General features: G+C 38.9%; 1 protein-coding gene across 3 annotated transcripts in view; it reads right to left on the bottom strand.

Moving 5' to 3' along the window:
* Positions 1 to 23,870, bottom strand: part of LOC121636407 (dihydropyridine-sensitive L-type skeletal muscle calcium channel subunit alpha-1-like) — a 145,053-nt gene that overhangs the window by 93,252 nt on the left and 27,931 nt on the right. For 2 of the 3 annotated variants that reach the window (XR_006009721.1, XM_041979904.1), the window contains exons 3-4: positions 19,920 to 20,072; positions 18,202 to 18,407 (exon numbers count right to left, since the gene is read on the bottom strand). Coding sequence is in view for 2 of the 3 variants with exons in the window: in XM_041979904.1 (XP_041835838.1) it covers positions 18,202 to 18,407; positions 19,920 to 20,072 (359 nt within the window). In the remaining variant the exon portion in view is untranslated. Of the gene's footprint in view, positions 1 to 18,201; positions 18,408 to 19,919; positions 20,073 to 23,870 lie in introns of those variants that run through there. The other variant, XM_041979905.1, reaches the window with a different exon arrangement.

Below are 23,870 nucleotides of genomic sequence, written 5' to 3'. Positions count from 1 at the left end.
AAGAATCTGATTTTTTCAGAATCAGAGACTTAGATCCTGATGGACCACATTAAAAAATGTAAAAAGGTTTTATTTTCTGGTGACGGTGTGGGCATTACTTGTATCAGAAAGGTAGAAGAATGCAACAGGTGGCAGATGCTGTCAACACAATGTCAGAGGCAACACACGGCAGAGGCATCAGACGATGCGGCTGGATATCTCAGTTGGCAGCGCAACCCCATGCGGGAGACTAACATTCAAATCCCACAGGGGTGAATATTAACACCCTCCAGTTGGGGCCTTAGGCAAGACTCTTAATGCTACAGCCTACGGTAGGTCGCTTTGGAGAAAAGCGTCTGCTACATGACAGTAATGATGCTGGTATTTATTCATTTGTTTTAATTTATAAAATAAATATGTACAGATACATCTGAGATTAGTACCTGTTTATTTAGTGTTATTTATTTTTTTTATTTTATTATTTATATTTATTTATTCTTTATAGCTCCTGGGTGCCCCAGTTGGCGGTGCTACAGCTGTGGATGGAGAGGGTGAGGCCAAAGACTCCATGCAGCACCGTGGCAGCCATGTCCTCGGAGGAAGTCCTGCAGCTGCAGAGGGACACAATCAACTCGATTAACCAGGTGGCCAAGGAGTTGTAGGACATAGAGACCCTCTGGACAGAAATTGGGACAACAATAAAAAAGCATTGTGTAAAATAAATAGAAATCCACCTCTTGTGTTTTATGAGCGTTGCACGTCACTTCTAGACCTCCAGTCTGTGTCCCGCTCTGCTGGGTCTTAGACTTTTTTAGTGAATGACTACTTTTAACATTTTCTTTTACTGACTGCTACATGCTGGCAGCAGACTGTCCACCTTATTCAGCTGAATGTATTTTATAACATGTAAGTTTTGTTACACAACGACGGAACATATTTTACTGGTTGAGTTTTTACCATCTCCCTTTCTCTTGGAAATCCTGTTTGTTTTTTTTTTGTTTTTTTTTTGTTTGTGTTTTTCTTTTTTTGTTTTCTGAGCATGCGCTCTCAGGAATATTAATATCAAATGTGCCTCTTTAATAATTTTTGCAAATAGCTTTAATATATATCATGTGGTGTGAAAGGTAAGACAAATGTCTTAGATTTCACATCATTTCCTTGATTTTATTCTGTGCCGTTGGTGTCGCTGTTTCCTGTGTGTCCAGATTTTGTGTGTGCGACTGGAGCAGAGTTGCCATGGAGGTTAGGGAAATTTTCCCACCAAGTTTGGTTTTAATTAGGGCTGGGCACATTAATGCGTTAATCGAGCATTAACGCAATTATTAACGCCGTTAATCTTTTAATCGTGCGTATTTGGTATTTTTAGTTGCTATCTGGCTTTGATGACAGAAACATGGCATCCCTGTCTGTCTTCCCTGCTGCAGCGGTGCGTCTGATGTAATCAGGAGAAAGCAAGTTTATTAAAATGAAGAGAAGTTTTCTGTCTGGAATTTAAGAAAGAAGAAGAAGAACCAACGTTTCTCTTTGTCTGTCAAAACCCATACAGATGGGCAGAACATTGTGATTTTTGGACAGGAAACTGCTTCCAAAAGACAATTATAAAATTTTTATTTATTTTTTAATAAATGCTTTAAATAAATGTTTTCTGAATTTTACAAACGTGAAGCATAAATCGGGCCTTCTTCTGCCTCTGGTTCAGTGAATCTTGGTCATCGTGAGATTAAACTTCCAGCTGTGGAATCTGTGAAATGTGAGCTTTCAGTAGAGGAGTCGTTTGTTCGTGTTCATGTGTTGGGTGGAGCCATAACCTGTGTTTACATATTTTTTGGACTTTGTACCTGGGGGTATTCCACAAAGCTGGATAAAGGGAAAGCCTGGCTTATCTTAAGAAGTCTGGCTCTTTTAAGCCAGAGTTCTGTTCCATCAAAGTGGTTTATGTGAATGCCTGCTGAGTAACCATGGTAACGTATGCACCAGAACTAACCTGCTCAGGGGCAGGCTGACGTTCAAGCTTAGCTTAGCTGTGTCTCAAAGGTCTGATACAGACTCCCAAAAGAAATTTCCACCTGGTAGAATGCTGCGACCACTCATTCATTCTGGTATAAAATAAAAAAAAACAAAACACTTCTCATATCACTACTTTGACTGTCTTGAATGATCAATAAATCTGTCAGTGTCAATGTAATTAAACACAACTATACAGTACTGAACATGAAATTGAAAAGAACATGTTATTCATTAAAAATAATTAATACCTTATTAACCCCTAATTATTATTAGTTCCACCTGCTGCAGGTACACTTTGGCTGGTAAGAATGCTTTGTTGAGATGTAACAGTGCAGAATTAATGTAGGTCACACACACACGCACGCAAGCACACACAAACACACACGATAATCACAAAGATGATGCATATTGATTATTGGATTATTAATAAATTGAGCAGGGCCAGTATTTTCAGAGACAGTTCGGCTATATGTAAACAGATTTATAACACAAGAGGAGACCATAAATAAATGCGGACAGTGAAATCAACAAGTGACAGTAGTGACGTGCGGCCAGGAGAGGCATCATGATAAAAGAGAAAAACTAAGTACATAAAATAAATATTAATATTTTCCACAGATCTGTGTTAAAAATGCATTTTCAGTATGACTCTTCACAAAAGGATTTCCCAATCAAATACAGGTCAGAAATCCCTGGTGAGGTTGTAGCGAGCTGTGCCTCCTCTGACTGGTGATCCAATACACACTGGGTTGCATGATGCTTGCCCGTTTCTGTTCCTCAGCATATCTAATATGAACTTTACAGATATATTTGTTATACACCAAGATTCTCCACAGTTTGTGTAAGAATCAAGTTAAACAGAGTGAGTGTGGCATTGTCCACCCCTCTTTTTGGTTTGTAAGCAAACTGCAGTCTATGTAATTCTGTGCTTTTCAGACTCTCCTGATGTAGCAGTTATTTAAAAAAAAAAAAGATTTTCATTACAATTGAGGTCAAAGCAACCGGCCTAAAATAATTCATTGTTTGTGGACCATTAGATTTGGGGACCTGGACAATTACCACATCTTTCCATGCACTGGGGACATGCTGTTTTCAATGATTTCTTAAATATAGAATATATAAAGGACTGGAATCAATTTTTTTGTACAGTAATTAAGTAGCCTGGCACAGATATAATCTGGTCCATGACTTTTGCTAATCTTTGTACAGAAGAAAACCTTTTCAACATATTGCTTCTTATGCTGATGATCATTTAGAACTCAGTTCTGAGATCTCTTTGCTAAAACCACACAAATTAAAATGACCATTAAGAGCACTAGCACAATCAGTCTGATTAGAAGCCAGTTGTTGTCACACTGGAACTGTTTATTTCCCTCTGGCCAGCATTGGTTTCCTTACTGGTCCAGGCCGAACCAAGGCTATTAGAGGCCATTTTGTCCTCCAGTGAAGCTTCATAATTCTGCTAGGCCTTTAGGATAGACACTTTAAGTTCTTAGTTAGCTGTGTGAACTTCCTATGCTTCTCCTTGTTGAAGAGCTAATCTTTTCCTCTTTATTGCAGCCTTCACAGATTTGTTGACCCATGGTTTGTTGTTGGCATGAATTTTAACCCTCTTCGTGGGGTAAAATAAATATGTACAGATACATCTGAGATTAGTACCTGTTTATTTAGTGTTATTTATTTTTTTTATTTTATTATTTATATTTATTTATTCTTTATAGCTCCTGGGTGCCCCAGTTGGCGGTGCTACAGCTGTGGATGGAGAGGGTGAGGCCAAAGACTCCATGCAGCACCGTGGCAGCCATGTCCTCGGAGGAAGTCCTGCAGCTGCAGAGGGACACAATCAACTCGATTAACCAGGTGGCCAAGGAGTTGTAGGACATAGAGACCCTCTGGACAGAAATTGGGACAACAATAAAAAAGCATTGTGTAAAATAAATAGAAATCCACCTCTTGTGTTTTATGAGCGTTGCACGTCACTTCTAGACCTCCAGTCTGTGTCCCGCTCTGCTGGGTCTTAGACTTTTTTAGTGAATGACTACTTTTAACATTTTCTTTTACTGACTGCTACATGCTGGCAGCAGACTGTCCACCTTATTCAGCTGAATGTATTTTATAACATGTAAGTTTTGTTACACAACGACGGAACATATTTTACTGGTTGAGTTTTTACCATCTCCCTTTCTCTTGGAAATCCTGTTTGTTTTTTTTTTGTTTTTTTTTTGTTTGTGTTTTTCTTTTTTTGTTTTCTGAGCATGCGCTCTCAGGAATATTAATATCAAATGTGCCTCTTTAATAATTTTTGCAAATAGCTTTAATATATATCATGTGGTGTGAAAGGTAAGACAAATGTCTTAGATTTCACATCATTTCCTTGATTTTATTCTGTGCCGTTGGTGTCGCTGTTTCCTGTGTGTCCAGATTTTGTGTGTGCGACTGGAGCAGAGTTGCCATGGAGGTTAGGGAAATTTTCCCACCAAGTTTGGTTTTAATTAGGGCTGGGCACATTAATGCGTTAATCGAGCATTAACGCAATTATTAACGCCGTTAATCTTTTAATCGTGCGTATTTGGTATTTTTAGTTGCTATCTGGCTTTGATGACAGAAACATGGCATCCCTGTCTGTCTTCCCTGCTGCAGCGGTGCGTCTGATGTAATCAGGAGAAAGCAAGTTTATTAAAATGAAGAGAAGTTTTCTGTCTGGAATTTAAGAAAGAAGAAGAAGAACCAACGTTTCTCTTTGTCTGTCAAAACCCATACAGATGGGCAGAACATTGTGATTTTTGGACAGGAAACTGCTTCCAAAAGACAATTATAAAATTTTTATTTATTTTTTAATAAATGCTTTAAATAAATGTTTTCTGAATTTTACAAACGTGAAGCATAAATCGGGCCTTCTTCTGCCTCTGGTTCAGTGAATCTTGGTCATCGTGAGATTAAACTTCCAGCTGTGGAATCTGTGAAATGTGAGCTTTCAGTAGAGGAGTCGTTTGTTCGTGTTCATGTGTTGGGTGGAGCCATAACCTGTGTTTACATATTTTTTGGACTTTGTACCTGGGGGTATTCCACAAAGCTGGATAAAGGGAAAGCCTGGCTTATCTTAAGAAGTCTGGCTCTTTTAAGCCAGAGTTCTGTTCCATCAAAGTGGTTTATGTGAATGCCTGCTGAGTAACCATGGTAACGTATGCACCAGAACTAACCTGCTCAGGGGCAGGCTGACGTTCAAGCTTAGCTTAGCTGTGTCTCAAAGGTCTGATACAGACTCCCAAAAGAAATTTCCACCTGGTAGAATGCTGCGACCACTCATTCATTCTGGTATAAAATAAAAAAAAACAAAACACTTCTCATATCACTACTTTGACTGTCTTGAATGATCAATAAATCTGTCAGTGTCAATGTAATTAAACACAACTATACAGTACTGAACATGAAATTGAAAAGAACATGTTATTCATTAAAAATAATTAATACCTTATTAACCCCTAATTATTATTAGTTCCACCTGCTGCAGGTACACTTTGGCTGGTAAGAATGCTTTGTTGAGATGTAACAGTGCAGAATTAATGTAGGTCACACACACACGCACGCAAGCACACACAAACACACACGATAATCACAAAGATGATGCATATTGATTATTGGATTATTAATAAATTGAGCAGGGCCAGTATTTTCAGAGACAGTTCGGCTATATGTAAACAGATTTATAACACAAGAGGAGACCATAAATAAATGCGGACAGTGAAATCAACAAGTGACAGTAGTGACGTGCGGCCAGGAGAGGCATCATGATAAAAGAGAAAAACTAAGTACATAAAATAAATATTAATATTTTCCACAGATCTGTGTTAAAAATGCATTTTCAGTATGACTCTTCACAAAAGGATTTCCCAATCAAATACAGGTCAGAAATCCCTGGTGAGGTTGTAGCGAGCTGTGCCTCCTCTGACTGGTGATCCAATACACACTGGGTTGCATGATGCTTGCCCGTTTCTGTTCCTCAGCATATCTAATATGAACTTTACAGATATATTTGTTATACACCAAGATTCTCCACAGTTTGTGTAAGAATCAAGTTAAACAGAGTGAGTGTGGCATTGTCCACCCCTCTTTTTGGTTTGTAAGCAAACTGCAGTCTATGTAATTCTGTGCTTTTCAGACTCTCCTGATGTAGCAGTTATTTAAAAAAAAAAAAGATTTTCATTACAATTGAGGTCAAAGCAACCGGCCTAAAATAATTCATTGTTTGTGGACCATTAGATTTGGGGACCTGGACAATTACCACATCTTTCCATGCACTGGGGACATGCTGTTTTCAATGATTTCTTAAATATAGAATATATAAAGGACTGGAATCAATTTTTTTGTACAGTAATTAAGTAGCCTGGCACAGATATAATCTGGTCCATGACTTTTGCTAATCTTTGTACAGAAGAAAACCTTTTCAACATATTGCTTCTTATGCTGATGATCATTTAGAACTCAGTTCTGAGATCTCTTTGCTAAAACCACACAAATTAAAATGACCATTAAGAGCACTAGCACAATCAGTCTGATTAGAAGCCAGTTGTTGTCACACTGGAACTGTTTATTTCCCTCTGGCCAGCATTGGTTTCCTTACTGGTCCAGGCCGAACCAAGGCTATTAGAGGCCATTTTGTCCTCCAGTGAAGCTTCATAATTCTGCTAGGCCTTTAGGATAGACACTTTAAGTTCTTAGTTAGCTGTGTGAACTTCCTATGCTTCTCCTTGTTGAAGAGCTAATCTTTTCCTCTTTATTGCAGCCTTCACAGATTTGTTGACCCATGGTTTGTTGTTGGCATGAATTTTAACCCTCTTCGTGGGGTAAAATAAATATGTACAGATACATCTGAGATTAGTACCTGTTTATTTAGTGTTATTTATTTTTTTTATTTTATTATTTATATTTATTTATTCTTTATAGCTCCTGGGTGCCCCAGTTGGCGGTGCTACAGCTGTGGATGGAGAGGGTGAGGCCAAAGACTCCATGCAGCACCGTGGCAGCCATGTCCTCGGAGGAAGTCCTGCAGCTGCAGAGGGACACAATCAACTCGATTAACCAGGTGGCCAAGGAGTTGTAGGACATAGAGACCCTCTGGACAGAAATTGGGACAACAATAAAAAAGCATTGTGTAAAATAAATAGAAATCCACCTCTTGTGTTTTATGAGCGTTGCACGTCACTTCTAGACCTCCAGTCTGTGTCCCGCTCTGCTGGGTCTTAGACTTTTTTAGTGAATGACTACTTTTAACATTTTCTTTTACTGACTGCTACATGCTGGCAGCAGACTGTCCACCTTATTCAGCTGAATGTATTTTATAACATGTAAGTTTTGTTACACAACGACGGAACATATTTTACTGGTTGAGTTTTTACCATCTCCCTTTCTCTTGGAAATCCTGTTCGTTTTTTTTTTGTTTTTTTTTTGTTTGTGTTTTTCTTTTTTTGTTTTCTGAGCATGCGCTCTCAGGAATATTAATATCAAATGTGCCTCTTTAATAATTTTTGCAAATAGCTTTAATATATATCATGTGGTGTGAAAGGTAAGACAAATGTCTTAGATTTCACATCATTTCCTTGATTTTATTCTGTGCCGTTGGTGTCGCTGTTTCCTGTGTGTCCAGATTTTGTGTGTGCGACTGGAGCAGAGTTGCCATGGAGGTTAGGGAAATTTTCCCACCAAGTTTGGTTTTAATTAGGGCTGGGCACATTAATGCGTTAATCGAGCATTAACGCAATTATTAACGCCGTTAATCTTTTAATCGTGCGTATTTGGTATTTTTAGTTGCTATCTGGCTTTGATGACAGAAACATGGCATCCCTGTCTGTCTTCCCTGCTGCAGCGGTGCGTCTGATGTAATCAGGAGAAAGCAAGTTTATTAAAATGAAGAGAAGTTTTCTGTCTGGAATTTAAGAAAGAAGAAGAAGAACCAACGTTTCTCTTTGTCTGTCAAAACCCATACAGATGGGCAGAACATTGTGATTTTTGGACAGGAAACTGCTTCCAAAAGACAATTATAAAATTTTTATTTATTTTTTAATAAATGCTTTAAATAAATGTTTTCTGAATTTTACAAACGTGAAGCATAAATCGGGCCTTCTTCTGCCTCTGGTTCAGTGAATCTTGGTCATCGTGAGATTAAACTTCCAGCTGTGGAATCTGTGAAATGTGAGCTTTCAGTAGAGGAGTCGTTTGTTCGTGTTCATGTGTTGGGTGGAGCCATAACCTGTGTTTACATATTTTTTGGACTTTGTACCTGGGGGTATTCCACAAAGCTGGATAAAGGGAAAGCCTGGCTTATCTTAAGAAGTCTGGCTCTTTTAAGCCAGAGTTCTGTTCCATCAAAGTGGTTTATGTGAATGCCTGCTGAGTAACCATGGTAACGTATGCACCAGAACTAACCTGCTCAGGGGCAGGCTGACGTTCAAGCTTAGCTTAGCTGTGTCTCAAAGGTCTGATACAGACTCCCAAAAGAGTTCCACCTGGTAGAATGCTGCGACCACTCATTCATTCTGGTATAAAATAAAAAAAAACAAAACACTTCTCATATCACTACTTTGACTGTCTTGAATGATCAATAAATCTGTCAGTGTCAATGTAATTAAACACAACTATACAGTACTGAACATGAAATTGAAAAGAACATGTTATTCATTAAAAATAATTAATACCTTATTAACCCCTAATTATTATTAGTTCCACCTGCTGCAGGTACACTTTGGCTGGTAAGAATGCTTTGTTGAGATGTAACAGTGCAGAATTAATGTAGGTCACACACACACGCACGCAAGCACACACAAACACACACGATAATCACAAAGATGATGCATATTGATTATTGGATTATTAATAAATTGAGCAGGGCCAGTATTTTCAGAGACAGTTCGGCTATATGTAAACAGATTTATAACACAAGAGGAGACCATAAATAAATGCGGACAGTGAAATCAACAAGTGACAGTAGTGACGTGCGGCCAGGAGAGGCATCATGATAAAAGAGAAAAACTAAGTACATAAAATAAATATTAATATTTTCCACAGATCTGTGTTAAAAATGCATTTTCAGTATGACTCTTCACAAAAGGATTTCCCAATCAAATACAGGTCAGAAATCCCTGGTGAGGTTGTAGCGAGCTGTGCCTCCTCTGACTGGTGATCCAATACACACTGGGTTGCATGATGCTTGCCCGTTTCTGTTCCTCAGCATATCTAATATGAACTTTACAGATATATTTGTTATACACCAAGATTCTCCACAGTTTGTGTAAGAATCAAGTTAAACAGAGTGAGTGTGGCATTGTCCACCCCTCTTTTTGGTTTGTAAGCAAACTGCAGTCTATGTAATTCTGTGCTTTTCAGACTCTCCTGATGTAGCAGTTATTTAAAAAAAAAAAAGATTTTCATTACAATTGAGGTCAAAGCAACCGGCCTAAAATAATTCATTGTTTGTGGACCATTAGATTTGGGGACCTGGACAATTACCACATCTTTCCATGCACTGGGGACATGCTGTTTTCAATGATTTCTTAAATATAGAATATATAAAGGACTGGAATCAATTTTTTTGTACAGTAATTAAGTAGCCTGGCACAGATATAATCTGGTCCATGACTTTTGCTAATCTTTGTACAGAAGAAAACCTTTTCAACATATTGCTTCTTATGCTGATGATCATTTAGAACTCAGTTCTGAGATCTCTTTGCTAAAACCACACAAATTAAAATGACCATTAAGAGCACTAGCACAATCAGTCTGATTAGAAGCCAGTTGTTGTCACACTGGAACTGTTTATTTCCCTCTGGCCAGCATTGGTTTCCTTACTGGTCCAGGCCGAACCAAGGCTATTAGAGGCCATTTTGTCCTCCAGTGAAGCTTCATAATTCTGCTAGGCCTTTAGGATAGACACTTTAAGTTCTTAGTTAGCTGTGTGAACTTCCTATGCTTCTCCTTGTTGAAGAGCTAATCTTTTCCTCTTTATTGCAGCCTTCACAGATTTGTTGACCCATGGTTTGTTGTTGGCATGAATTTTAACCCTCTTCGTGGGTATTAGCGTGTTTCTGTAAAAGGCTGCACACGAACAAACAGCACGTCAGTTCATCCAAATTCATACATGACTCCTCACATATTCCCCAGTCCGTGCAGTCAAAGCATCCTTGCAAGGACAGCGCAGTATTATCGGACCAAATCTTTATGTCCACAGTTTGGACCTTATCTTTTTAAACACTTTTGTATGTAGGGATAAGATGCTCACAACTGTGGTCTGCAAAGCTAAGGGGAGAGCAGAGGATTTATACGCATCTTTAATTGACCAATAGCATAAATTCAGAGTCCACCCTTGTCTGGATGGACATGAGACATAATGGTAAACAAGGTGTTCCTCACTGAGGCATGATTAAAATCCCCATGATAAGATTTAGAGCCTGATCAGTAAGCCACATTTCCATAAATTAACAGTCTTTAAAATCTTTTTTGGAAGTGGTCGTTCCCCTGAAGCTTATCTGTTTTATTCTGAAGGGAGAGGACGTTTCCCATTATTAACGAGGACAGAGTGGTCCTTCTCAGCTGCTGCTTCGTCAGGAGCAAACTGATTCCCCCTCTCTTTTCCCACTTCCTCCTCTTTCTCCTCCCGTCAGAAGGAAAGGAATAGTCCTTTTGCTAGTTTCTCTGGATAAATGTTGGTACCTCAAGAATGATGTCTGTCATTTGAGATCTTGACCAGTTTCTCTGATGCAACGGGGTACTAAGGTAAACATGACATGTTCCTTCTGGGATGACAGCTTCGTTGACTCTAGAACCACGCAAAGAGAAAGTTCAATAAAAGCCACAACATGGCAAGACATAGCATCTCCTTAGCCTAACAGAATTGGATGAGTACTCACAACCATGGGATGCTCAAAGAAAAACTTGAAAAACATTTTTAAAACGGGTCTTTGGGACCTTCAGAAGGCTCTGGCTTGAAGACCAAAGAGTGCACCTTGAGGAGTAGGGACACAGCAAGTCAGCAATATAGTGGGGGACCTGAAAAGTCAAAACTACTATTTTAAAGTCTATTTGGAATTTGACTGGAAGCCAATGATGTCTTGATTAAATAGGGGTGATGTGGGGTGATGTGGGCTGTTCTGGGCGTACAGTACTTGTCAAATCAAAAAATCTTAAAATAAATTCAAAAATCCAAAGGAAGCCAGTGAAGCGATGCTAAAATAGGCATAATGTGGCCTCTGTTACGGTCTCTGGTCACTGGAGCCATTCGACCTTTGATGCAGTGTTGAGAAAGTTCAATTTCTATACGAACTAGTTCAAAGTTCATTTCACACATTTTAAAATAAACTAGTTCATAGCTCATAATTCAAATTTTTCAACTAAGTTCACAGTTCTAAAACTTAACTAGTTCATAGTTCTTTTCCCCAGTATGTTGTTGCAAGCTATTACCCTCAGAATACTGCCATTTTCCTATTGTTCCACCCATTCAGTCCACGCTCGCAGCCAGCTGCAGCTTTCACTCCTACAGTATAAAAACATGAGGAAAAACTTGCTTGAATGGTCTTTCTTTTAATGAGGAATTATTAAGCTATCTGAGGTAAGAACCAGGCTGAGGTAGGAAACAAAGGATGTCCCTTAACGTGCAAAACATTAAAAGATTATTTATCTTTTAATTAAGTCACTTTTCAGTTCTTTGTGATGTATTTTTTCTGATTTTTCTACAACTTGGGTCATAAAAGTTGAATATTCAGCCCAAATGAATAAGTAAAAACAAAACAAAAAAGACATGCAGAACATATCTATGCATTTGTCAAGTTTCTGAAAGCTGAGGGTTCCTCTTTCCTCAAAGGCTGCAGATTTCTGACAAGATACTGCAAAAGGTTTTCCAGCTGCAGCTGGAGATGAAGGCAAACTGTACACCGTTCTGGCTGGTAGAAGATCTGCTTTAGCATGCCATTGCCAAGTCTTTAGATTGTTTTTAGTGACATTTAGTTTACATACCTTGAAAGGCCCGCTAGGTGCTTTATTTCAATCTGCTGCTTGACGTTATTAATGTCAGAAGTTGCTTCTTGACACCCGGCGGGCAAAGTTTACATAAAAAGGCCAGATTTCTTCCTTCTGGATCATCACTGACCTTTTCATAAAATGATTTTAAGTGATAATACGAAAATGCTGCAGTGACCATTGAGGCAGAGATGGTGCTGCTGCCATCATTGGATTCTGCCTCCATGTTTCGCAATTTGATGACACATGAGCGGTGCCACTCTGTGGTGGCTGGTGTTGCCAGATTTGATGAGTTTCACCTATATATTAAGACCTGTTTACGATGGGTTTTAGCCGGGATTTTGCCTGGAAGGCTCCATGGAAATCTGGCACTCTCTTGAACAAAGTTCAACTGTGAGAGAACGTCGTTCACAAATGCCAGAATGAGAGCGCTCACAATAATATAAAAGAAATACAGTATGTTCAGTTCACGTTCACCCAAAATATGAACAAGTTCATGAATGTTTGTTCAGTGAGCTTGTTCAGGCACAACACTGCCTTGAAGTCATGGCTGCATGACACAAGAGGTGTAAGAGAAAAAGCACCTTTATTTTTTAGGAGTAGATAAAACAAGAGTATGTCTTCTCTAAATCATTGGTGCTGTGCAGATGTTGGATAGGCAGGTTTACCTTTTAGGAGCCATGGATATGGTGAAGGGAAATTATGAACAAGTTCTGAAATACAAATCAAAGCAGGACCTTCTCTAACCAGGTGGTTGACAGGTAATAGAAAGGATTTAGGTCAGAAGTTAAAATGGTTATTATTTAAAAAAAATTATAACACATTTTAAAATTGTGTAAATTTTTTGCTTGTAAGCAATTTAGGAAAACATTTTTAATATAGAAAGACTTCAACAGGATGTTATTGTGGAAAAAAGGCGTAATGTGTTTTGTGTCATGGTGTATGGTTTCGGTTTTAACTTTGTGTTTAGTTTTGGTCATGTTTCTAGTTTTTGTTCTTGGTTTTTTGGTGTCCAGGGCTTAGTTTTGTGTTTCTTTGGTTTCTGTTCGTTAGTGCACCTTGTCTAATTACTCATGCACGTCACCTGTGTTTAATTGGTCAGTCTGTGTATTTAAGTCCTGGGTTTTCAGTTACTTCTTGTCAGATCCTTATATATGGTTTCTTCCCTGTAATGTGTGGTTCCCTGTTCCTGGGTTTTTGGGAAATAAACCCTGATACCAGCACCTTTCTGCCTCCTGCTTGAACTGCCTGCATTTGGGTTCTTACCTCTGCTGCCACATATGGAAGTTTTGTGTGATAATATTGTGCTGAAATTGCAGATCAATTATACAGGTCTCCTTGAGGAACACCTTAAAAATGTTCAGGTTCAGGATTCTTGTTATGCTATCACCCCTGATTTGTGGTGAAAATTATTTTCTAAGTGTAATGGTTTGATTCTGGACTTAACCTATGGCTCATGTTTACATTACAGTTTTAATTTCCCTTTTAATTCGGGATAAAAATTAAATCCTCTTTAAAATGACCTTGTAAACACCTAATTCCAAATGAAAACGGCCATTTCGAATCAAACTTAAATCCAAAGTAAGTAGCTGGTTTATTGTGATTTTTAAATCTGAATTGTATAATTTCTCTCATGCATATGTTCATTCCTCTTTAAATTAATTCCAGTTGCTCTGCGCATGCTCAATCCTTTGTCCTGTCGCCATGACAGTACATTACTCTATCTCCCTTGTCCTCCTCAGCTGACGAAAATGAAGCAGCATGCTTGTGTCAAGCTGCAGCTTCAAAATTCAATTAAAATGTTTCTAATTATGAGGTTATCCATGTGGTAGATAAAACAAAAAGAAGCAGGAACTGGAGCTTGTTTACATCACGTCCGCCCCCTGTCCTGTCCTATCAGAACCCTTCCCCACCCACTTGTATACAGGAGTGAGAGTGTCGCCACTCTAGTATATGGAGGCAGAGCCATCGATATAGCCAAAGGCGTGACACTCTCATTGACTCCCATGTACACTGACTCCCGTGTACATTGCGTTTTTGACTTGTCCATACTGCTGGGACATTACATACTACCACACGATTGGCTTTAATAATTAGATGAAAGTAAGCCATAACAACCTAATCATTTAACCTTACAAAAGTGAATTGTAGTGGTTATCAGTAAGAAATAAAGAGGGTAATGAGGACCATCATGTCTGATCTTTAATAAATGCTAGCTTGTTGGTTGAGATAAATATTTCCCTCCAAAAATATATAAAATTTTGTGCTGGTTACACTTATTTAATCTATTGTCAAACATGACGTGATCATCACTTAAATCAACATTTACATAATGCATTCATTGACAAACGTGTATATGCAGCATTAATATGTTTACTTTGTTTTCACCCTCAGTAAACCGATCACTTTTATCTCTCTGTATTATATTTGTTTTCTAAACTGTTATTTAGAATCTTCCTGGTGCTCCCATAGGATTTCCCTCTTACTTTCAGGTTAAACTGTCGTGTTTGTAAATGTGTCTGTACCTTTGGGGCAAGTTGCACCAAGCTATTAAAAAAAATAAATAAATAAAAATGAATACAGCCAAGTCCCGTGCTGTCACCGAATTGGAACGGAAAATCTTGGCCAATCAGATTAATCAGAAGGTTACTGCCCCCGACTAACAAATATGGCCGGTTAACAGAGAGAGTGAGCAGAGTTTTCCAACGAAAGCGTACTGGTGAGGGGGTGGGGTGGGGGATGTTTGTATTTGGTACGCTCATCAAGGTATTTGGCAGCGATGTAACGCCATAGAACCAAACCAGGAGATCCCAGTTTTCAAGCAGACCAGAGTTCACCAGGGTGAAACCACATTGTGGTCCGTCATTCCCAATGGAGTTCTTCAAAGTCTTTTAGCGGAGCTTCTTTGGGAATAAAAAAAATTACAGCACTACATGACAGCACCTGGGTCCAACTGGACTCACAGCAGTCTGACTACCACTTAATTATGACGTCCCATCTTGTTTCAAGTCTTGCTTGTATTGTTCTTACTCTCAAATGTAAGTCGCTTTGGATAAAAGTTTCTGCTAAATGACTGTAGAATAGAATAAAACAGTAGAATGTTGGACCACAGTGTGGTTTATATTGCTCCATCATGCAAATCTGTCCAGAGAAACAAGCCAGAGAAATGTTTGGTTCCTGTTTGGTCAGAGGAATCAATTCTCTGTCATCAGGACTGTTTCCATTACACAGACTGGGAGGTTTTTCAAAGACGTGTGTGGAACTGAAAATCAGTGTAGATCTTGATGATCTAACTGATCTTTCTTCTTTTGTTTCTTTTTGTGAGGCCTCTATCGTTCCACAGAAGTAAATTTCTTTTTACCACAACAACAAGCCATGGGTGGCAAAACGTGTCAAAAACATAATTAACCAAAGAAACTTGCTCCTTACAGGGTGATATTGCACAACAGAGCGCCACAAAAAACAGCTAAAAAAAATTAACTCAAACATGCAAATAGTAGGTACATAGACAAGGTTAAGGCAGCTCTCGCCCTGCATGGGAGGGGGTGAAATCCGTGATGGGTATGCAGCCAAATAATGTCATGTCTCCCTAAATGAAGGTCTGATCTGGTGCTTTCTAATGAATGGAACAGTTTTTTAAACTGTTTTAAAGCCTGTGATTTTAATGAAGAATTGTTCGTTTTTAGAAACATTTCTTATCAGTGTTGTTGAAAGAAGCAACACTGTTAAACTTTTCCGTGAAGTTAAAGAGAGGAAAAGTCCTGGCCCTGATGGTATTGGAAGTTGTGTTCTTAAAAACTGTGCTGTCCATCTGGCAGATATATTTAGTTTTATTTTTTTTTCTCAACACCATCCAGCTTCAAAAGGTCCCTTCACTTCAAACTGCATCTCCCAAATCTCCTAATGACTTTAGACTTGTTGCACTAACTTCCCCGGTCATGAAGTCATTGAGAAAATGGTTAGGTCAGAGAGCTGTCAGGTAAATCAGGAGACCAGTAAATGATGCTGTAGTACAGAGAGAACACACAAGACCTTTGGAAAAATCCAACATGTCAACCTACTGATCAAACATTCATAGAGACTTTGCCAGTATATACTAACTATTGGAAAGCTGATCTTTGCTTAACAATATATTTTTCTTTCACACTCTCTGGAGCAAAACGAAGAATTAGACTACCCGAAGGAATTTAGTGAAGAGTGTAGATGAGAGGATTGTCACGAGGAAATCCACCGTGGCCATCCTATCAACATCCAAAGCTTCCGCATCAAAAAGATCTCAAGAGGAAAACTCATCCAGAGCGACATTTCCATCCACATCCACAGCGCCTGTAATGACTTTCTAACATATCTCAACTATAATACAGACAGTACATTTACACACATCAACACACACCCATATACCAGAAACCAAAAAATATTCAGCACACAGTTAGACAGGATACATAGGCACACTTGTGTTCACAGAACAATACTCAGTGAATTTTACATACATGCACATGTATACATACACACACACACACACACACACACACACACACACACACACACACACACCAATAACTTAAACATAAGCTCCCTGGGGTTTATTACATGGAATTTACATGGTGCTGGTTCCAGGGACAAAAGGTTAAAAATCTTCAATAAATTAAAATATCTACAGGCAGAAATTGTTTTATTAGAAAAGGCTGGTATAAACACCAGCAGATATACTCAGAACAGCTCAATTTCTTCATGTGTTCTCAGCCTGTTATAAACAGACAGAGAGGTGTAGCCGTCCTTTTAAAGAGAAAAGTAAATTTTACTTTAAACAGCACAGTTGTAGATCCACAAGGTGGATTTATAATAATTTATCTATTCACAATCTAACCTATGCATTGCTATATGGGCCATTTAGACCATATGTATGGTCTAAATGTTGAGAGCAGCTCCTTTTCTCTGTCTCTCTCTCTCTTTTTGTTTTTTTTTTTTTGTTTTTTTTTGCTTCACTCTCATATCACCTAGAGAACATCGTCATTATGGGAGGAGACCTCAACCTGGTGCCAGACTCTGCAGTGGACTGGCTCAGCAACACCAGTCTATTAATACTGTCAAATAGTATATAAAGGATTTTGGTCTTTGTGATGCATGGCGTTCTCACAATCCTACTCTGAGAGAATACACCTTCTCACCACTCTTATTCCAGATTAGATTACTTTTTAATCAGCAGTTCTTTGAGAAGCAATATTTCAGATACTAAAATCCATCCCATCACCATCATGCAGCAGTTTCTTTCACTTTGGGGAATAAGACAGTCACACCACCAGCTAGAAACTGGAGATTAAATTCATCATTACTTAAACACTCTCCCTTAGAGACAGCCTGGATACTTTGCAGAGAAAACTCGTTTCGGGACTTGTATTCGCAATCTCGTTCTTTCGGTTCCTAAACACAGTTTGTGGCCATAGGTGAGGGTAGGAACATAGATTGACTTTTCTGTCCATAACAGTTATCAAAAAAATTGGTGACAAAGGGCAGACTTGGTGGAGTCCAACACTCACCAAAGTCTGGCACCGGTCCCTGAGGACATATCCCCCCTGAGGACATATCGGTGGGATTGAGGAGGTCTTCGAAATATTCCCTCCACCAACCCACAACATCCCAAGTCAAGGTCAGCAGCCCCCCATCCCTACTGTACATACTGTTGGGGGTGGTGGGGCGGTGCTCCTGGCAGGGCTGGGGTCAGTTGGCACTGGCTCTGGCTTGGTGCTGCACCCGCCCCTACCCGTGTGGTTAGTGGGTGTTTTTTGGGAAGAGCAGTGGCTATTTGGCTGCAATCAGTGGGGGTCCTGGATATAGAGACACCTGTCCCCAGTTCATCCTGCCCTGTGTGGAATCCCAGGGAATGAGGGTGCCTACTGCCACCAGTTGGTTGGCTCACTCTCTGGCGGAAGTTTTCTACAACTAATTTGTGGATTAACTTCCCTCTAGTCCCACACAGCCATACTTAGGAGTGTGTGTGCTCTTGGGCTCCTGGGACTCAGAGACCTGCGCTCTGTACGCCTCTGGGGGCTTGGTGCCTGGCGGTGATGGCGGCAGCTGTCCCTAGCCTCAGCACCAGTGTGAATGTACCCTAAAACTCCCCACCAGATGACAAACATCTACCCTAACATCAAATATCAGAAACCTTATCTAGATTATCTCATCTCGCAAACTAGTTGGCAATCAACTTACCCAGTAAAGCACATCAGTCCATCCTTGTGTTGTAATACACTGGTAAACAGTTAGCATGGAAAAACCAAGGTTGTCAAAGTGGGTGATCCCGTTATTTGGGCCCGGCCAACCAGCTCGACACTCTGTTCCATTGATGGCACAACGGCGGCCATTTCCTGCTTGGGCACAAGGAGCCGGCTTCTCATTTTCCACCGTTGCAATGATATCTGAAAGTTAGAAGAAAGTAAAAGAAATGGTGAAAATACAAACAAATGTGTGTGTGTGTGTGTGTGTGTGTGTGTGTGTGTGTATATATATATATATATATATATATATATCGTTAGGGTTGCTGGGGAGGAAAATCTGACACAGTTTTGTAGTAGGACTTTAAATTTAAAGTCTTTGTTTAATAAGTTTAACAAAACCTAAAGATTACGTTGTGTTTATTTTGCATATCTGCTGTAACAGCAGCTAGTTAGGCCAGGTATTTAATTTTTTAGTTATGAATTCCTTAAGCACAGATGGTGCCATAGTTTATTAAAAACTCACAAATATTCTAAGTCATTAATAACAGTTTAATTCGTAAACTAAGTAAACTAGGAGGGAATGCACTTGTTTGTATAATGAGCTGATCAGAGATTGTCGGATGTGCTGAGATTACAGCAGCATTTTTTTATTTTCCAATTAGTTTTTCCTCCAGAAACACTGACTTTTAAGAAGTTTCCAGAGCCGGCTCTAGACTTCAGTGGGTCCAAAGCAAAATAAGTTTCGGGGGCCCTACCACCACCATGAACAAAGTTTTTGGGTAGATGTGACACCCTAACTCATGGTATATTGCATGTTAACTTATTCAAAACACTCTAGGACACTATTGTGCAACATTATTGTATATAAAGTGCTGTTGATCAGGCTCCATAAAGCTGTAATAACATGTGTCTCTATTTAACATACAGGTGGAAAATATACAACAAAATACCACACAACTTAGTTATTGCACTTAACTTAGTTAAAGAGAGTGTATAATCTACCACACGCAGTAGCAACAGTAACTAAGGATGAAAGAGTTTTTGCATTTGAGGACGTGATGGAGGATCGGATGCAGAAGACGTTTTAAAAAGGCACAGGTTTTGTGAGCAGAGCCGATATGTGGTGTCTGTCTCTAGGCAACTGTGATGCAAAACACGCACAAACAACTTGCGTTCAATACGGACCATGCCTATTGAAGCAATAAGATGTTGGGAGATTTTAATTTTCAAATAATTCTGTATTTTACGGGATGGTTCATCAGCCTTCTTTTTTTCCTTTTTTCTGCCCCAGATGGATAATTCCTCTTCATAACGAAGCCCATAAACCACTCACTGAAACAACCTTCTTCGGTAGGGGGCCTCCTAGTGGTGCGGGGCCCTAATCTGCTTAGTGGCAAAACCGGCTCTGGAAGTTTCTACACTGCTTTGAAAGCTAGGCTGCTTCAGGGATCTTCTTCCTTTTGACATCTATTTTATTGAGTTAAACAGTTTATTACAAAAGACAACTCTAATTCTGTAGATCCCAGCTTCCTAAAACCACGTGTGGTTCCTCAGACTACCTGTTGAAGTGCCCATTGGCAAAATATACATTGTAAATTTCTTCCAGTTGGTTCTTTGTGAAACTGTTTTGGATAAAAATGTCTAAAAAAAAAAAAAAAAAAGCCAAACATTCTCAGTATTATTGCTTTCCGTTTACAAAACTGAACACCATACTTGTGCCGATGTAGTAGCAGGTCTTGTGCATTTTGCATTTGAAGAGTTCCAGTCCCATTATGGAGTAAATGGTGACCATGAAAAACACCAGTAAGGTGATGTGGAAAAGAGGCAGCATGGACTTCAAGATGGAGTTCATCACCACCTGGAGGCCTGAGGGGGAAAATTGGATCCGTCAAGAATTAATAAAAGAATTATTTGCATAAACTCAAATTAGCTACATTCCATAATGCTTCTCATTTACTTGATTATCATGCTGTACATCAATCACCCACAACAATAAACCACTGACAGTTAAGTTAGTGAATAACTATGCTCATGAAAACTAATAAAATGAAAAATAGATATTAATTTTTTTCTGAAACAATTGTCAATCTTATTGATGTAGTTTGCAATGGCTGCCATCTTTCAGATGGTCTTTTTTTTTTATAATTTTTTTTTTTTTTTTTTTTTAACTTGTCCTGTCCAGCATTGTAGCAGTAGAATGATGGTCTGGCTACTGTGTTGTGCACCATCCATCTGTCCATTCATCGACCCACCCACACAGCCACTTTATTTATTTTGAATAGAATTTATGTGATCTTGCTGGACCTGACCAGACAAGACATAAAAAAATTAGAATAATGAAGAGAAGTCAATAGGAATGTAGAAAAAAGGAAAAGGAGACAAATACAGAAGATAGAGGCAGCAATCCTTCAATCCAACCTAACACAACCGACTGATACACCTGTACAGAACTTACTACAGCTTTTACTGTTAAATTAAGCTGACAATCGTCAGGAGTTCCCAAATGAAAATAACCAAGACAGCAACAACATGTATCATAGCAACAACCAAAGTACCAAAAACACTTAGACAAAAGTAGCTCTTAGTGTATGAACCCACTGGATAACTCAGTGACTGTGTCGGCATGTAGAGTATGAGGAATGAGGAGTGATCAGAGATGAGTGTGATCGCACAAATGCCACTACTCCTCTACGGAGGCTAGAGGCAGACCCAGAGACCCTGTGCACCGATTGAAAAGCATGGCAAGACTTCCTTTTAGCCTTCTCCTAACTGTGTTGTCTCAATCTGCTAATACAACCTTAACCCTGAAAACTATGAGCCACTTTTTTGCTATTTTAGTTTTTCCTGTATATATAAAAATGCATATAGACACAAGAGTTAGGGTTAATAGGGGTCAGTGTGCCTAACACTAATCAACATCCAGACATGATTTTTTTCAGGGCAGCCTCAGTTGTCAGATTATGAGGCTAAAATGATATCTAATTATTAGATATTAGATACTGGTGGTATCTAATAGAGATAACAGCATAAAGACCAACCAAAACAAAAAAGCATAATTTATTACTAACACTACTCTCTAGAAAAAACACACAGATCAACAATAACCAACCTTTTTCTTATCTGCATATCAAATTCTATCAAGTCTTGGCTTTCAGAAGAAAAAATATTAGCATTGAAACAAACACACAGACTTCCGTCACAGACTCGAGTGGCAGCCTCTCTAGCAGCTGGGTGTCATAGTATTATTCTTGGTATTATTCTATATTATTATTCTATCCAGCTGCACGGTGGTGCAGTGGTTAGCACCGCAGCCTGACAGCAAGAAGGTTGCTGGTTGAAACCTGGCTGGGGGGAGGTTCAGAGGTTCTTTCTGTGTGGAGTTTGCATGCTCTCCTGTGTAAGCATGGGTTTTCTCTGGGTACTCCGGCTTCCTCCCACTGTCCAGACATGCATGTTAGGTTAATTGGTCAATCTAAATTGTCCCTAGAAGTGAGCGTGAGAGGTGGTTTTTCTATGGTGGCCTTGTGATGGAATGGTGACCTATCCAGGGTTCTAATTCCTGGGATAGGCTCTAGCTTCCCCGCGACCCTCAACTGGACTCACACACTAGAGTAAGTCTTAACCTGTTAAGCCCGACGGACCCACCGGTGGGTCCAACAGGTGTAAACACAAATTCATGTGTTTAAAAAAGTTACTTTAGTGATGTTAGGATATTTTATTCATAATGTGTCTTAAAGAAGAATACCTAATGCCACTAAAATCAACTCTTCAAGTGCATTTGGTCAACAAAGAATTTGTTTAATAACAACTTTAAAACCAGTAACACCCGAACCAAAATGCAGCACAACGAGTGATCCGTTCACTCCACCCAAACATATTGGGTATCAAATGAAACTAGAAAAGCTGCACTTCCATATGATACCAAGCATCGGGCTTAAAGGGTTAAAGTTCCTCAGGGTTCTGTACTTGGACCAATACTTTTCATGTTTAGCATGGATAATAACTTTCATTGCTATGTGGATGATACTCAAATTGACTTATCCATTAAGCCTGATTAAACCAATCAGTTTGTAAATCTAACAAAGATGTCTTAAAGACAAAGACCTGGATGACAATGAAGAAGATGAAGACTGAAGTTGTTGTCTTTGGACCTGAAAACTCAGGACAAAATTGTCTACATATGTAATTATTCTGAATAGCATTAATTTGGCTTCCAGTATTACAGTGAGGAACCTTCAAGTTCAAGTTCAGTCTCTGATTTGATTTCATGTCCTGAAAATATCGACTCTAGCCATGGAACCACCTTGATTCTGACAATCTGTAATTCAAATTCCCTCCGGATATCGGATACTAGTCAAGGCCCATATTCAGAGACTGTCCTAACACTAGAGATATTATTTTAGGATATTTCAAGATCCACTTAAGTCAAATCTGTTGATTTCTGATGCCGATATACCAGTCATATCCAAGGTTTAGGATATTGAACATATGGCCTGCAGCCATATTTGAAATACAAACATAGGATATATTCATTAGGATATTTTAATTTATTACTCATGCATTTACACTGCTATTTACGATTGCAAGGATACTGTACATTCTGTTCTTACAAGAAAATATGACGCAAGGGCCTTCATGTGTTTTGGTAGCACTTTAAAATACAGGACAGCAATTATGTGGTAATTGTATGGCAATACAGAGAAAATAACTGGGTAAAACTCTTTAATCACTAAAGTAATAACCAGGTAATATACTGGTAGTTACACTAGGTATATCAAGGCAACAATAGGCCTGTAACCTACAGCAATGAAAGGGAAGCAAATTGAACAAACAGATTATGCAAATATATATTTAATAACATAGAAATTATAGTGAAATGTCATAACTTAATTGGATAGTTTCTATTTAATAACCAAGAATCCGGGATGTAAAATGATCAATTGCATGTTTCCAGTTTATTTCATATTAATATTAAATTAAACCAGATATCAGATATAATAATAACCTGGGAACAATGGAAGTAGTTTCCATGTAATAACCATGAATCAGGGCTGCAAAATGACAAATTACATATTTCTGTGTTATTCTATGTTAATATTACGTTAAACCAGAGATCAACAAATATAACAATACAATTTAAACATCTTTAGTAGTTTCTATGTAATAATCATTAATCCGGGGTGAAAAATGATCAGTTACATATTTCTGTGTCATTCCACGATGGACTTCAACAGATATAACAATAATCTGGAAACCTCCTCAGTAGTTTCTACATATAACCAACCTCTTGCTTAAATGTCTTCCAGGAGCTCTCAATATGCTGAGTTTTTATTCTGTAGCTGGATGAACAGATTAACTAATAAAACATAGTATATGTGCACATAGAGCTCAATTAAAAACTGGGGGTTTGGATCCTGATCCAAATACTCAAGTGATCCATCAGATGAGGACAGAGCAGCCACTGGCCCCACCACTGGCACTGGCAAGATGACCGTTCCTCTCCACAGTTAAATCCACCACTAGCAGGAGAATATCAGAGAAGTAGCGGGTGGCTTAAGGCTACAGGACATACCAAGGAGGCAACAGGCTCACACACACATTTCCTCTGCTGCAGCTACACTGGGTCCGCTCTCTCAGTTAACAGCCTAGTTTCAAAGTTTAAAT

Source organism: Melanotaenia boesemani, chromosome 3, assembly GCF_017639745.1.
Source record: "Melanotaenia boesemani isolate fMelBoe1 chromosome 3, fMelBoe1.pri, whole genome shotgun sequence".
In the NCBI taxonomy this organism is placed as follows: domain Eukaryota; kingdom Metazoa; phylum Chordata; class Actinopteri; order Atheriniformes; family Melanotaeniidae; genus Melanotaenia; species Melanotaenia boesemani.
Note: the sequence above shows the minus strand (reverse complement) of the source record. Positions and strands in the feature narration are given on the sequence as shown.